The 17,510-nt window shown below is 38.1% G+C and overlaps 1 protein-coding gene across 1 annotated transcript in view; it reads right to left on the bottom strand.

The window, feature by feature from the left end:
- INSC (INSC spindle orientation adaptor protein) overlaps positions 1 to 17,510 on the bottom strand; it is a 129,788-nt gene that overhangs the window by 33,242 nt on the left and 79,036 nt on the right. The window contains exon 7 of the mRNA XM_005426314.3: positions 12,242 to 12,367. Within this exon, the coding sequence (XP_005426371.2) occupies positions 12,242 to 12,367 (126 nt within the window). The remainder of the gene's footprint in view (positions 1 to 12,241; positions 12,368 to 17,510) is intronic.

The following is a 17,510-nucleotide window of genomic DNA, read 5'->3' as shown; positions in this document are numbered from 1 at the left end:
AAGGATATAAAGTCTTGAGGGACAGAGGGAGCACCTTTAGTTGGTATATTGACCTCTCTATTGTAACCAAGAACAGCAGTGTAGGGACTAGTAAAACTAATTAGACAGTTTCTGCTCTACTGTCAGATACCACTGTAGTAATGACATCACAGAATTTCATGGCACACTGAATAGAAAAAAAAATCAACTTCTTCAGTGGCAGACGTTATAGGTCCCTTGTTGAGTGTCAACAAGTCTTCATGGGATGTAAGTAAGAGAAAAGTTGGCCTCCCTTCAAAATCCAATTTTCTGAAGTGCTCATGCCAGAAATGCCCATTTTTAGCAACCCAGCTAAGCCCATTTTTAAACAAAGACAAGAAGACATTTGGACTCTGGCAGAGACACACAAGTGTGTCATTATGGAGGCACAAAGGAAGCTAGGAACAAACGCTGGTTACAGCAGCTGTCTTGGGATTAGACATGGACTGTTTGTTGGATGATGAATTGGCTGGATTGTCACAACGAGAAAGTAGCAATCAACTCCTTGGGGTCCAGATGGAGAGCAGCGATGAGTGGGGTCCCTCAGGAGCCCATATTTGGACCAGTACAGTTTGATATTTTCCTTCAATATTATTTTCCTCAGTTTGAAACTAACAGAAAGTTTCAAATAAAAAGTGGTGACAGTAAAATAAGGAAGTGCATCCTGTCCAGTGTGACAGGATTCTCAGTATGAGGACATCGTGTCAAAAGCCTTACAGAAGTCCAGATAAATGTATCAGTGGATCTTCCCTTGTCCATGAGTGTAGTCACTCCATCACAGAAGCCACTCAGCTGGTCAGGCAGGACTGGTCCTTGGCTAATTTAAGCCACTTTGAAAACTTTCCCACACCATGTTTGTGAGAAAAAAGTGACAAAGATGAGTTCCTACAAAAACTGGAAAGGCTTCTGTCTTCTTGATTCTACTTGCTGGTCCTATGAGGAGTACTTCTTCATCTCAGCTGAAGATCCTTGTCAGACAAGCATATGAGTATGCCCTGACCCATACAAAACTTTCTGATCCATTCCCAGGGACTGCAAAGGAACAAACGGAAAGCCCTCATAAAGGAAAAGCTCGAGACAAGACTGCAAGGGAAGGAACAGTCAGTGAAAGAGCTGCTGTCTGGGAACTTAATGATAAGCAAGAAAAGAAAGCTACAGGTCAGGTAAATATACAAGAAATGCTGTTAGATGTTTAGCTAACAGGATTATTATCTTTACCAGAAGAGGTTGTTTTTCCAACAGCTCTTTAAGTGTTTTCAAAGATGCTTTATGAAACATGAAAGTTTTAGTGTAAATCAGGCAGTGTGCCAGACCTAAGTGGTTTCCTGCAAACAAGCCTAAGCAAAAAAATCCAGTGACACACAAACACATCTCTACATCATCTGCCATTAATTATTGTTTACTCTTCCCTTATTTTGAGAAATACATGGAGATTCCTACTTATCGTGGGTGAGCTTCAGGTAAGTCACATGGTAGCTCTGAGCTCATTACAAGGCTGGAGTAAGAAAATCTCACACAATTAACTTCCTTTGGTTTGTTAGGAGCACAGGCAAGACACTTCACCTGAGTAATGCCAGCCCTGACCTCAAATGTACATCACAAGGAAAGGATACCAGGTTTCATCTAATTAGCCAGCTGGATTACACTGAGTTTGATTTCCTTTGTTTCTTTTTTACACCTACCTCTGGGAAGCAGTCATCTCCACTAAGGGCTAGTTTTTGGCCCATGTAGCAGAGTCAGAATATTACCACCAGGAAAATCCTGAGAGAGTTTTTTGTTTTTATAATGCTGTTTGAGGGGTAAAGTTAAACTGCTAAGCAAGCATTTAAACTAAGCAAGCCTACTGGTAGAATGTTTAATAGCAGCCAGAGCTAGAACTGGCCCATGCTGGTGTTGCAAAAGTTTCCTGCATGTATTTTCTCCTGTTTTCTAAAGAGCTTTCTGACTTTTTTGTAGCGATAGGTTCTGAAGACAAGGAAGGAGAAAAGAGAGATTTACCAAATATTTTGACTGTAATTTTGGCAAACATTGTGTGAAACCGAACAAAAACCACAAGCAACTGTATAAAATTAAAATTTGCAAAATACAAACTTGTGGATTTCCCTCTCAATAACAACATCTAGATTTTTTGCATTTCGGAAGCCCTCCTTGGACCTGATTTGCAAATGTTTCTTAGTATCTGCAGCTAGAAAAGATTCCCAGCTTATAGCTGGGCTGAATTGTGTCACAGCAGGACTCTTGGAGCCTCCCTGCCTAAGTGTGAGCTCTGGGAAGTGCTGTGATGCAAGGGCTTGTCAGCACCACGTGCAACTGGAGGAAGGGCAGTAGCACTCGTGGGAGTACAAGAGTGGCAGAAGTGGTTTTGGAAAAGAGCCAAGTTGTAAACTGAACATAAACTGAGGTTTATCTGTTTTGCTAGTTTGAGCTACTACCAAAAGCAAGAACAAGGAAGTGGTCAAGATGAGAAGTTGATTCAGAATATGGCTGCTTTTGTGATGAAAACAAATTTTCTGTGGTGCTCTCATGTCCTGTAACTCCAATATGTGACCAATATCTATTTCCAGACCAAGTAAGCCAGTGACTTTGTCTGGCAGCCTCTATCATGTTACCCTCATATATGACTGAGATCAGCTCATTTATGAACATAGAGAGCTATTTGTTTCCTACTGAAATGACCTAAAGAAAATAAATAAAAATCACCTGGAACCAGGCGAAAAAATTCCCTATTTTTGATAGCTTTGGTCATGCAGTACTTCTGTAAGTATAGTTTAGTATTAGTAAGGAATCCCATAGCTGCAGTTAGATTAATGAAGAAAGGATTTGCTCCTTTTGCTTTTTGGTAATGTGCATCAGAAAATTCAGTCCTTCAAAATTAAATGTGTATTAACATTTTTAAAAATCAAGGTTATGCAAGCAGGAATAGACAAGAAACGCAAGAAACCATATAGAGCACTAGAAAACTCTCAGAGCGAGTTGATAAAGGTGGGAAAATAAACATGAGAGAAGGGTTAGAAGAGAAAATAATGCTGGTAAGTGAATCCTCAGGCTCCAGAGGCACTTAAATCCCTGATGTGTTACCAGATCTCTGCAGGTACCTTCCTGCTCTCCTTCCTGCAGAGGTCTCAGAAACCAGCAAGATTTTAGGTAAGCTCAAGGATCAGACAAACAAGAAAGGGAAGCTCTGAGCAATAAACTCTTCGGACTTTTCTGTAATCCAGAAAATTCATCCAAAATACTGATTCATAAAATCTGCAGTAGGATGGATTGGTTGTACCAGTACAACTTATTATTATTAGCAGAGATTTTATAGAGGGGAACTATCTACATGTATTTGTCTCCCTTTACAAGCATTTTCACGCCTATCTCTCCTTTATCATGGCTACAGATAAGCTATTTCAAAAGTGCAACCTAAACACGTTCAGAACATGCGTGGCTACAGATGCAGATATGAGATGTAACAGCTTCCTGGTGAGTGAAGAGAAAAGGTTTATCCAAGTTATTCATCTGTTAGGTCCTTCTGTAAGACCATCTCTTTCCAGATTTCTGCCTCTGTCAGGGACAAGGGGAATATTTGAGGTCCAAAATAGCTCTCTGCTTGCACTCTTTTTAAATGCTTCAATTGATTGTCATTAATCTCTGCCTTCAGTTTAGAAGCTGAGTAAGCTGTTTCTTTCATCTTAAAATTAAATTTTCTTGATAGATGATGATTATTATTATTATTAGGTAGGGAAAACCCACCTGTTATTTGATGTGCTGGCTTCTGTTCCTTCGGACGTCATTCATGGATAATTCTCTGCCCTGATCACTGTCATCACTTTAGGTAATACTTTAAATTGTTACAGAAAAATCATCATCTGGTGATTTCTAAATTATTTTTCATTTATAAAATTCTCTTAACATCCTGACTTTTGAAACATAAATCTGGAGCTATTTGGAGTGCTTGAAATAAAATACTTAGCGAAATATAAAATCAATAGATAGCATAAAATACTAACAGAACTGACTGCAAAAACCATGTGTAAATTATATGGGAGCCAAACAAGTGCAGAGCAGTAACCTGGCACCAGTCCAAAGTTTCAAAATGAAGTTGGAGGGAATGGCTATCCACAGGCACTGCTCCAAGTTGGTCTTGCTCTTTGAAGTGTACACCTCAGTAACCTGGCACAGCCTGGGGTCTTTCCTTTTCAGCTTTTAAAATCTATTTCAATGAAATTTATCTTTTTAAAACAAGCAGAAAAAAGAGGTCTGTAGAGTCTCTCCTGCATCTCAATTAATAAAATTCAGGTGTATAAAAAGGCAGAGCTGAGGGATAGATTAGAAGAGTAGTTGCTCCTCCTTCAGTAACTGCATCCTCTATGGAAACCAAATGCCAAAGTACACCTCATCCTATCAGCTCTCACTTGCTGATGGAGCTCTCACTGCTCTGGAGCCATGAAAGAAGTATAACAGTGGCAAGATTTACTCTCAGAACAGCAGTGATAATACCTGAATGCTGCTGCAATGCCTTCTTCTGATCAGGTCTTGCTGAAACATGGAAAAAAACCAATAAAATAGGGCTGCTTTGATTGCTGTGAAATTTTTGCAAATGTGGACACATTATCACAGATCCATGCCTAAGCAATATATCACTTTAAGTACAGGACAAACTTCACAAAGCCTAAATCTGTGGGTGATGTGAAAAGACATACTACAGGGAATGGACTTCAAGTATTCATTGTTAGGTTAGAAGACAGCTCACTTTAAACAAACATACAAATCTATTCACAAATTGTAAACATTAAAAATTTACAGATAGATTTTTACGTCAGCTCGCAGACTCCATTGAAAAGGAAGACAAAATTTATCAAAAAGATGTTGTACCTATTTAACTCTAAAACTTTTCCTTTGTGCCACAGCACTGTGTTCAGTAGTCAACAAATTAATATATACATAATTAAATTTATTGCCATCAGAAATCTCTGTTATGAACAGACCAACAGATGTGCATGTCTGCTGACAGTTTTAGCAGGTAGAGGTTCTCTTTTCAATTTATTTACTCAGATGTTTAAGGCTGAGTGGACATATGTATGTTTGCAGGATGTGGGCAAGGCCAGATATCTAAATGAGGACCTGCTAATAAACAACAGAACCTGTGTCCACCAAAGCCAAGGCAGGTATTAACCAGCTCTTTAGCCAAGTCTCACATTGTCCTCCTTCACCAGTATTATCAAAATGCTTATCTTTAGTGCTACACTTGCTGCTCCTTTCTTCCTCTTTTAAAAACCTATAATATGATTTAAGTGAAGCAAGGTTTGTAAGGAGAGATAATATCTTTTATCAGAGCAACAGATACATATCTCTTTAAAGCATCAGGACTACAACAACACAACCACCATAATTTCATTAGTCATTTTAACAGAATTGAAATCACGTCCATGACCTCAGCCAAAGCAGTTTGTGTATACTTTTTTCCTGTGGAGATCTGGCAACTTACCATAATCTTGCACCAAGTTGTCTGTCTTTATTCAATTCTATGTCCCTTAAATGGGGCATAAAAAAACCTCCTTGCCTTCCTTTTTGCATGATGAAATGGGCACTACCATAAAGTGAACAAATTTTAATCTGCTGTGTAACTGGCAGAAGGTCTTCAACATATCAAATGCTACTTCACAGATTAGCTCCCAGTTAGTTTTGGGTTTTTTCTTTTGATGCTGTTGTTGGGAGGTTTTTGGGGGAGGGATGGGGATTTTTTAAACCCCTCCTCACAGTGTTTCTCAATATTCACAAATATCACTTCCATGACTTATTTCACCTTAGAACTGCATCCTGTTGCACCAAAGATGGTCAGATTCTGCAGTGACCTGAGAAGCCTTGCTGCCCTTACCTGGGAAAGTGCTGAAAGAGGCTACACTTACTAATTTCATGTACACAGCTGTGTAGTCAGAGGTAAAACTTGAACCACCTAACACACACAAAGCCAGCACTTGAGGGAGGGCAGCTTCTGCACTCTCAGTTATGATTTAGTGAATCTTGCAGGGGCTTTGACAGAAATGTAATTTGCCAAACACTGCACATTTTTCACTGCCAATTAATTAAACAGCCTTACTCAGAAGAAGTGTCCAGTAAATTAAAGAGCTGCAAGCGTAGAACTTTGCATTATCTAATTGTACCACAAACTCAGCTACTGAAACAGATATGCCTGGTTATCTAAAAGGCTATGTGAAAAGCAGCTTCAATATGTTGTCCCTCCTGCTATTCCTTAAGTTTGACTTATTTCTTATTTCTTTCTCACTGCTCTTCATTCTCATGTGACTTTCACACCTACCCACTGAGAGCAGTGAGACAATTCCCAGCTCCAGCTATCAATGCCATCAACTTTCAGTGTGCTGTGCTCTGTCAAAAGTTGCCAGAATTAGTCTTTAAAATGCTATCCTTCTCTCTCAAAATTCAGAAACCTCTTTATCCATCCCTGCTCACTGTTTGTAGCTTCACAAGTATGATTTCAAAGCCTGGCTACAAACAGCCATGGAAGATGAGCCAAAAGAGTGTTCCAGGATAAAAAGAAGTAAATTATGCAGACCAGAAGAGTTGATTCTCCAGCCAAAGGGCTGTAAAAGCAATGCATCACTTGAACCCTATCCACCTAAATCATTTCACATGTTTCCAGCACACAAGCCAGTGCTCTGTGGTTTTGAGCATGCAGAAAGTTTCCAGGCTCTTCCCAAGCATGAAGGTTCACAAGTTTCTCCAGTAAACAAGCACTGCTTTAGGAAACATAAAAGAAAGGTATACCTCTTTATAAACAGCATTAAGAATGTGTTCGCCAACATGAGTTGTGAAAATTTCAGGAAGGGTTGTAACACTTCATGCTACCCGTTTTTGTGGGAAAGAGACAAGAGAAGGGCTCCTTGACAACTTGACACCTTCCAATGGCTTCTAAAAATCCTGTATTTTGTTGTTATTACCCAGCTTTATCCTGTCTCCCTTGGGAAACAGAATAATATGAAATTTGACTCTCCATGTATTAAAACTAAACTTTGAAAACTATGGCTGTTTTGAACTTACGATTTTTTTTAATCTTAATCATTTGAGTTCTTGAACTCAACTAATTTTAGAATAAAATAACCATGCAATTTTTATCATCTTTGAGACCATCAAATCCTTGTTCTGAAATGACTAAAATAGGCCATGAAAATTTTTTGTTTAGGAAACAAAGAAACACTAACACAAAGCTCTTCTCTGAGGAGCTATAAGGGCTAACAGGCTGAGGCAGAGATATGCATTTTCTGAAACTTTCTCATTGTTGGAAGTCCTGTAAATAAGCCACCATTTGCCACAATAAAAACCAATATTTCCCTGTTTCTCAGAAAACTTGTGCTTCTTAAAAGAAGCAAACAACCTGCAGACATGCTTTTAAATGCAGCAGCCTAAGGGTTTCTCCTACCTAAACTGGCAATCTCGCGTGCCTTTTCTAGAAGAGAAATAATATTTCTCCTAATTAAGAGAATTAATGTTAATATTAAAATATTAATAATATCCCTGGTCATTCTGCAATTGGAATAATTAAATATGAAGGCAGCTAAATAGTTCGTTCAGATCAGGAAAATTTTCCATCTCTTGCACTGTACAAAGTTACTTCCACTGCACACCAGGTACTATGAAAATTAAAACATTCACAATGCTGGAGCATTCCCATGCTGTGACAATGAAACCCATGGGCCACCAGCTAACTTTTACATTCAGCCTTTGAATTCATGACTTTACCTTCACACCATCCAAGCTCTTATAATCAAAGCCCTCTCCATAATTCATAGAATAGTTTGCGTTGGAAGGGATTTTAAAGATCATCAACTTCCAACCCCCCTGCCATAGGCAGGGACATCTTCCATTAGACCAGGCTGCTCAAAGCCTCATTCAATCTGGCCTTGAACACTTCCAGGGATGGGACATCCACAGCTTCTCTGGGAAAGCTCTTCTGGTGCTCTACCACTCACACAGTGAGGAATTTCTTCCTAACACAGAGTTCTCATTTCTGTCTCACCCTACAGTCACATGGACTTCAGTGGCTTTAGTAGCTGAGACTTCACCTGAGACAAAGTTACTCTATGATTTTAACTGAGGTTAATGCTTGAAACTGAAAGTTCAAAGTGGTTAGAGCTGAATTAAGCAATCAACACCCAAAATCTGTGAATAAGTTGTAGTAGGAGGTCATGTAATATACATTTTACTTCATTCCCCAGAAAAACTTGTTTTTTCAGCACTATCATGGACAGACTGCATTACCATCATGCAGAAATTATTACTGTGTATAAGAATATGGTTATTCTGAGGCTCAGACTGGGTTCACAGTGACTAAGATTTTTAGGTCACTCATGTTTTAGAAGTATTCATAAAATTCATATATTCTCCAGCCACAAATAATGTACACTTCATACTTTCTTTACCCTTCCTCTTCTTGGAGGCAATTTGATTTAGTGTGCTTTAAATGAAGAATTCAAAGTAATTTGTAATCTATTCCTGGGCAATTTTAGTTAAAGCACGATGATAAAAGCTGTGTCATTTGTTAAAAAGGTTTTACTAATGAAAGTAACAGCGTTGTCACTAGTGTCTCTGGATTATCTCCTCTTAATGAGCTGATTCCAGGTGTCTTGCTTTCTGGAGTAGTTTAAATAATCTAAGTAACCATATTCAGCACACTGTTAAAATTTAGGCAGCTGGCTATTTGTAAAATCATCCTGGTTTTGTGGCAGTTAACCCCTGATCCAGGTCCCACCTAAGCAGCATTTTTTTAATGTGATAACATTTCACACGCACAGTAAAAAAATGCAGTACATTGCACTGTTTGCTATTTATTTCTGAACCAGCTCTGCAGTTCTTTTATTGCAGCAGGCAGTTTATTGCCACAGAAGCCTCAGTGAAAAACCACTCAGCTGGGCTTCAGGAGGGCAAAAATTGGAAGGCCATGCCTTTTAGTACCACCACCACCCACTTTTGTACAGACAGCCCCAAAGCAGAGAAACTGCCACAGCTTTCAGACCTTAATGAGGCTACAAGTCACCAAATGTGTGGGACAACCTTTGCTCAGACAGCTCTGCAAAACAAGGACATAATGTATGTTTGCAGGGGTAAGGCCTCAAGAATTGCTTTAGGAAAAAAAAAAATCTATTTAAACACAAATCCCATTTCCAGGCAAGGTTGCTCCATGTTGAAAAGCAGATCTGGTAGATTTTGTGTGTGTCTTCATAACAAAAGCATTACTTGAAGTACTGTTACTCCTAATGCAATTTGCAGGATAAATGTCACCAAGGTCACAATTTTTACTTTTTCTGAACCTTAAGTGTCACTAAATACACACAATAATCAATCCCAACTCTATGCCTCCAACTCTCCTTGCTATATGGAGGTGCATTATGTTTGCAAAACACATTCATGAAGGCTCAGATATTCTTTTCTCCAGAACCCTTAACAAATCTAGAGAACCAATCTCCTGCTACATGACTGCATTTCTGTCCTAAACCTCAGAGGAGGACACAGCACCAGGTCTGTCTGCATGTCCAGCAGTAACATTGTTCTTCAGTTTCAGTCATGCTCAGCTCTCCCAAACTCTCAGTTTGGGATTTAGGGATTTTATCTATTTTCTCTATTCCCAACTACCTGTAGTACTTATTGTGTCTGTATAAACCCTGGAATGCCCAGATCAAGAAAAAACAACTTTTCTGGTGCAGCAAGCTTTCCCCTAAAAATGTTTGAGTGCCACAAGACACAGATGACAAAGTTCTCTTGGGTACAGCTATAGGAATAATATGTTCTGGCTGCTTCTCCAGGGTCTCTCCACTCCACTCTAAAGTAGGACTGGTCAGGAAGTTCTGACCAAATAATGATCTCAATCCTGCTGGTGTCACACTGGATTACAAAATTAAAGTGTATCAAACAACTAGACACACACAAGCAGGTTGAAGCACCTTGAAGCACAAAAATTACCACTTGTTGAGGACAGCTCACAGAGAACATTTATTTATGCAGTCCTCAGGCACACAATGAGACTATTTCTTCACCATTTTTCTACTTTAATTGCCTAATTTGTCACTCTTGAGTTCCTGGATCTCTGCACTTCAATGTACAGCAAAGAGTACTAGTATATTATCAAAACTCAGTAAAGTATTTGCAAGTGAAATAATTGCTCCAAAATCCCATTTTGACCAAGTGATTTTACATCACTGTACACAGACCCAACTAGATTCACCTAAAAGAGGAAAAGCTAATCATTGCAACAACTACCTTATCACTGCAATTGTAGCAAAGATCAGCTTGTTTACCAAGCTGATAAAGAGGTGATAATGACTTTTTCCAGTGTGATATATTTATAGTTGTGTCACTGGGAAGAACAAGAATGGTTTTTTTAAAAAATTGAAAGAAATGGTTTTTTATTAAAATAGGCAATTGTCTACATCTTTAGAAATGAGCACTGAATTGGCAAGATCAAATAGCATTGGATAAATAAATAATATTCCTGATGTCTTTAGTAATTAAGCACTGCAATTACTGCAGAAAGAGTACCACCCCTTTTCAGTTCACCTTTCAGATAAGTGTTTCATAAGAAATTACAGCACTTGCTGCTTTCTTTTAAATGGTCTTTTAAACACTGCAATGGCTGTGCAATCTAATAAAAAAAATGCAGGGGGGGAAGGCTTGGATAGGGGTTTTTTTGTTGTTTTTTTAATCTTGATTTGCCTAAATCTGAATTGCTCAGTAGCCAAGTTTGGGGGTTTTTAAGTGAGGTTTCTGTCATTAAAAACCCAGTTCAAATTGCACTGATATTTTAATGCACTAGGTGGCATAATGATATTCATACTAGAGAAATTAAACGATTCACCAGCGCCCAGATACTTTGTTGGATAAAAGAAGCCACCTTTTCTGGCACATAAGAAGTCCTGTGATAACTTCTGTAATTATAGGATTGCTAATACTTTTAACTCTCTTTTGTGTTCTTCAGAAGACTACTTCAAATTTTGAAAGAAAAAACTATTCATATTTAAAGATGACAACTTAAGAATCGAAAGCTCTTGAAGGGGTTAAACCTTTTAAACCCTGCTCCAATCCTGATTGTGATCAAGTTTACCCTGAACAATTTTACTTGTGACCAACTTTAAAGCAGATCAAAGAAACATGAGCTTGAGAGTGTTCACTTTTTCTGGGACTCTTGTTCCATCAGTTTTGATATGGCCACGTTAATCACGTGTTGATGCTGCCAGGAATTGGACCTGGTGACTTGAATCAATCTTTTTCATTTCTACCTCTATTAACTCCACCATTATAATGGACATAATGAAAGACACTTTTAGACTGATTCTGGTGTTATTCTGAACCAGCATGATGTCAAAAAAAAAATTAAGTCATCTTCATTTACTGTAAACTCAGAGACTTGCTTTTTGCTGCAGGTGTTCTGTCACAGTTTACTTGAATTCAGGGAAGTAAATTACAAGATATGTCACTGTAAAGGGGCAGTGAAATCATTTATCATTAACTTCAAGAGGCCATTATTCAGCTGAGGAAGATGACTCCTTTATGAAATACAAAAGATGAGATCATGATTTAGTGACCAGAAGTGTTCATTTTCCAAAACATAGCAGTACATAGTGCATGTGAGAAAGGAAAGGAGCCTAAGAAGTTGATATAATTTTCTCTGGATAATGTTTTGATGTTGGCCATCGCAGTTAGAAGTGGCTTTTATGAAAGCTGCTGCTGATTAGCAGACACAGTTTTTGATTGACTAATGACTGTATCTGTCCCACTTCTTTCTGTTCAACCACAGCTCTCACAAGCTGCTGCACTGCCACAAGCAGGAGCCCTATCAGACCTTCAGGAAAGGATTTAAAGAGGTATAAAGACTTCTGTATTTTAAGGATGATTTGAAACAGTGGAGTTTCTAAACACTTTAGAAACTCCAGAAAACATAATTTCTCTAGGTTTTGTCCTCTTTTTTTGATGTAGTTGCTAACATGCTTACCTGTTTTACAAAATTATCCCCACTTCTAAAGCTTATTTGTGCAAGGATTATAGGATAATGCTATGGCTGGGACTATGTTTGGTTTTTGAAGACTGAAAATGTGTTCAGCACAGAAAAGGTGAGCATAGTATGGAACACCAGTATCAAACACCACCAAATCATCAGTTTCTGGAAGAAATTAAAGACAAAGCTTCTCTATTTTATGACACAGTCAGTAAGGAACCTTGAAGCTCCTACCTTTTCCAGCTGGTGCATCCCTTCCTCTACACAGCAAATTGATGCCAGCGTTCTCAGGGTCTGGGGATAAAGGCACCTGAAACAATCCTGGCGACAGATCTTGAAGAGAGCAACGACACCTCCTTCCTGCAGGGGAAGAACAGCCATCAGGAGAGTAGGACTAGAGGTTTCCCTCGTACTTAATCAAGACTGGGATGGAGAGCAGATTCCTTTAGTAGTTTATCCAAAACAGCTATCAGAACAGCACCAACAAAGAGGGTGTTAAACTCACACAGAGAACTCAAGTGGATTAATGCTTGTACACTAAGTGATGAAAAAGTAATACAGCCTCAGCAGGAGGTGTGCTTAAGTGATTGACTCCTACCAGTTACAAGCTCCATTTAAATTAAACCTGACATTCCTGCAAAAATTACAAAGAACCATCAATAGGTGGCAATTAGAGTAACATTTAACTGACCCTTCAGCCATGTTATTAGTATAAAACAGGTTTTTGTTACCATATATTTCCTCTTCCTCTACATTTCTGAGTGCCACACAAAATTTAATTAATACCAAAATTATGAACAGGAAGGTCATACTGAAAAGCAGGTGGAAATAGGTGTCAAATTCTAAGCAGATACAATCCAAATCTTCATCCTCTAACAAATAAAATCTGCATTCCTGAAAGTTTTTCTTTAAACACTATAGTGGCAAAGACTTGAGTACATACTGGAATAGCTATCCTTAATTAATTTCCAACACAGCTTGTAAATTTAAGTTTTAGCAAATTTCATATAACAAATGTAAATATATAAATAAATGCCAACAATGTTGCAATTTGTATGGTGGGATTTTTTAAATTATTTTTCATTTCAAAATGTTGTGCCATCAGGTAGACTACATATGTCTTTTATGATGTAGGATCAGACATATGGTGAAAACAAAAGCATTTAAATTATTGATGACAGATGAAAGAGCTCAGCCTAAAGTGTTCAGATTACAGTATTAAATTAAAAATGTTGCAATAATGGACTGATTGAAAAGTACACCCTTTTTTAAAAGCCTGTTTCATTAGACTCTGTTTAAAAATATTTTTAGATTCACAGAAATAATCTATTCTTTCCTCAGCCATTTTCTCCTCAACCATTATTTGAAAGCTCAACAGGTTATTCTGACTTAAAACCCTGGGCTACAATTCAGCCTTTATTCACTTTCAGAATTCTATATTTTTCTACTAGTTTTGCTTGAATACAGTAGAGAATAATAGAGGAAGCAAAGCCCTCTGTTCAGTTTAACAAAAAATTTATACCAAGTCATATAGAATTAGACAAAATTAACTCTTCAACATATTTTCCAGATAGAAATTTTAGATCATGTCTTTGCACAAATAGATGGAATTTCTGTGGCATCAGTGAAAACAATAGCCCCACTGAAATTTTTTAGGAGTAAAACTTATTTCTGGAATTGTAAGAAGCATTCATGTTGTTGCTATTTTATATCTAGTACTGCTATATAAAGCCTGATACAGAAAGATATTTCTGAGCCTTTAAATTAAAAAAGAGGCAGTACACTAACAAAAAAGTTTCAGTCATATTTTTCCTTCCACAAAAGGATACTGATATTTCACCCAAGCAGTAATTATCTATTAAAAATATAGGGAAAATATTTGAAAAATATTTATGTCAGTCCTAAGCCAAAGGTAACAGTTTTGTTGGGTTTTTTGTTTAAATTTCATTATCAATTTGAATTTTCCCACAGTTCAATTGAATCAGGGATGATCTGATTCTCTGCTTTGGCCATAATAAGCAGAAGTTTGTGGATAAATCTAGTAATGATCAAGTGATGTTGGCACATTGCTTTAAGCCTTTCCTATGCCAAATGGGTGCCCTGATTTTGCCTTTGATGGACAGGAAGTGATTTATCACTGCATTTGTCAGGAGGAGATCTGTACTCTTTATTTTGTGCCCTGTGTGCCATCACTAAGCTGTAAAATATTGACCATGAGTAATGAACCGAGAGATGTGTGAGTGAAATATTGGACAGGTGGAAAACACTGAGCCTGATTCCATGGCTTGTCAAAACCAGTCCCTTCACTGTGATCAGAGCATTTCTCAGAATTTATTCCTCTTTTTCAAGATTCATCCTCTGTATCGTTTGCATAGATGCCAAACCATTCCATCTGACAGGGACATAGATAAACTGGTCCAGTGAGTAAACATTCAGAGGAAGAGAGGGACACTTGCTTTACCATGTGATGAACTACTTCTTTCCTATATTGGATTAACAGGAATTCAGTTTTGTGGGATGCTGTTCAGAAGGGCAAGTTTTAGGTAATGAAATCACCTGAAATACAATCACCAAAACTATGAGGATTGAGTGAATAAAGAGGGGAAGCAAAAAGGCAGCTAATTCTAAGGTGGAATATTTTGTGGTTTCAGCCTGAAATGACAACAGGTGCAGTAAATACTCATCAAGGCTTTGACAACATTTATAATTATCTTGACAGATGACCTCCAAAGAAATCTTCATAATAAATAGTTGCTAGAAAAGGAGTGGGTATATAAAGAAGGAAAGGCAAGATGCATTAGAATTTTCTCAAAGCAAATGATCTGCTGTACGGCCATAAGGAATTTCAATAGTCAAGTATTCTCCAGGGGGGCTGTTATAAGGTATTAATATCTTCATTTTTGTTCCTTTCTCTTTTACAAGTCTGTTATCACAGCACTCTATTCAGTACACTTGGAATTGGACTCTATCATCAGTAAAATGATTAAAAAAAAAATTATTTTCTTTATCACTCTATGACCTATTTATTGTAACTCATAAACAGATTTTTACCAATTGTTCTGATTGTTACAAATCCGAATCTCTTTATAACCCATTTGCTCCAAGTAATTTTCTTATCTTGTCCATGCTACTACTCATTTTTGTTAGAGACCTTAGGTTTGATTTCTTTGACAGCTAGTGAGAACTACTACTGGCTGCCAGGGTGAGTCAGCAACATGATTTTTTCACAGCAGATTACAGAGTTACATGCTGAAAAAGAAAGTGTCAAAGAATGCCTGTAGGTGGAATAAAATTATGGTGGATGCTTCATCATAGAGCATTTTAATTTTTGATTTTCTGTTAAATATTAGTAAGGGATGGGGGAGAAGGAGAGAAATTACTGAAACCCTTACCAAACTGTAAAATGAGAGACCAGCTTCCATAATATTGTAGCTTTACAACACTATCTTCGTTCTTTTTTTTTTTGCACCTCCAAGATTGGTGTGCTTTAGAGTTGTACCTTATAGCTTGGGACTGGAAAAAAACTAACAGCAGTGTTCCACAAGATCACACTTTGTCACGGAGAGTAAGACTTCAAGGTTACATGGACAAATTTTGTGACTTTCGTTTTCATGGTAAACAAATAATCTCTGGCTAGTTTTTATCAAGGATACTATGAGAGCTCTTGAGGGAAATATGGATTCAATAGAAGCTTTTGAGATCTTTGCATAACTTCAATCCTTTTTCACCCTCATAATGACTGAGAACAATTTCAGATTTTGTTGTTGCTGTTGTTGTTTATTTTTTGTTTGGAAATCACCCTGAATTTTTACTGTCACAGCTAACCATTCATGTCATAGCTAACTTGAGCCAGTGCCCCTCTCTCCCTTTCTGCTTCAGAGATTGTGAAACCTGTCACAAGTGAAACTTGAATGACAGCACAAGCAACACTTATGTGTTACTTGGTCAAAAACTGGAAACTCCAAAAAGTCTGCACACAATAAATGAACGCATATTTTATTCACATTGGGAGCTTTTGGAAAGGTGCAAGTTAACCTCCAAAGCAAGCAAAGCTCAGTGCTGTTAAGTTTCTTTGTCTGAACAGAGCTCTTTACCCATTTGAAATTGTGGCCTGTTACAGTTCCTCTGCCCCCTTGGTCACTGATGCAGGGAACTGAGGCAGTGCAGAGGGGGAAGGATAATGGTCAGCCTGGACAAATGCATTTCCCAGTGCACAGCGCAGGCAGAGGCACAGCACAGGGGATGCAATCACTGCTGTAACTTTGCAGCCAAACTCCACTTAGGTTTCTTTGCATAGGGGGATGCACACACAAGTTTCCTCACTTGTAAACCTGTGACACATACTCCACTTAGGTTTCTTTGCATAGGGGAATGCATTTCCTCACTTGTAAACCTGTGACACACCCAGGTTTTAGCAATATATTAACTTAGTGATTCATGAAAGTTCAGACTTCACTTCTGCTAAATTAAAGTCTTATGGAAGCCATAAAATTACAAAAAACCCGGTTTTCTTTAGTTTGTTAATTCTGCACTACCTCAATACTCAGCATTTTAACATTGTTTTTGGGTACCACTGAGTGGAGCTCAAATACCAATTTAGAAAAAACTAAACCTCTCAAGCTGTTGACAGAATCCACTACAGGTTTCCGAGGCTGACTTGTTCTCAGCCTTCAGAACAGAGGAGTACCTTTTATGGTGTAAATATCCATCTAAGAGTTCATCAGAAGTAATTAAACACTGCTGTCTAACCCTGCCTCTGAGTGGGACAAGGAACTGGCACAGGACTAGCTGGGGGAGGGAGGTTTTCCTCTTTCTGCATGCCCTGTGGTTGTGATTATCCTATCCTCAACAAGACACCATGTCCCACCGTTCTCACTTTAAGATCCAAGTGTCCTCAAAGGTGCAAACTCTGCAGGGATTTCCAGTATCATGGATCTTGACAGAACGACTCATTTATACCGAAAGTCAGCACCAACTACTCAGTAAATGAGAACACACACTGACAGAAGTAACTGCAATGATGGGTCTTCTGTAAAAGGATAATAATTAATGCAAAGTATTAAAAAATTTACATCTTTAGTAATATCTTTAGCCTCCCCTACACACAGCTGAAGAGGTCTTGCTGTTTTCCTGCACAGTCCATTGTAAAGTTTCTCTCCATTTCCATGGCTGGTAGTTAAAAAGTACTGTCAGGAGAGATACTACAAAAGTTCCCAAAATTATGGAGTGATAATACCTCAGATGGCACAAAGACCACAGCAACTGAAGCAATGCTGAGAAGCCTGTTGGAGCCGACCATCGTATTGGGCATTATTAAATTAAAAACTGGGGGGATGTGATCCTCTTTAGGAGAAAAAACTCTCTAATGCAATAGCTGTGGTGGTAAACTCTGTAGATTACGACTTGCAAAAGCACCACAAGAAGAGAAAAGTGTAGTTTCTCTGAATAAATTCTGTTTCTCTTTAGTGAAATGAGTTTCTTGTATTGCCAGTTTGCTTTGGGT

The sequence above is a fragment of the Geospiza fortis genome, unplaced genomic scaffold, assembly GCF_000277835.1.
Source record: "Geospiza fortis unplaced genomic scaffold, GeoFor_1.0 scaffold327, whole genome shotgun sequence".
Classification (NCBI taxonomy): Eukaryota; Metazoa; Chordata; class Aves; order Passeriformes; family Thraupidae; genus Geospiza; species Geospiza fortis.
Note: the sequence above shows the minus strand (reverse complement) of the source record. Positions and strands in the feature narration are given on the sequence as shown.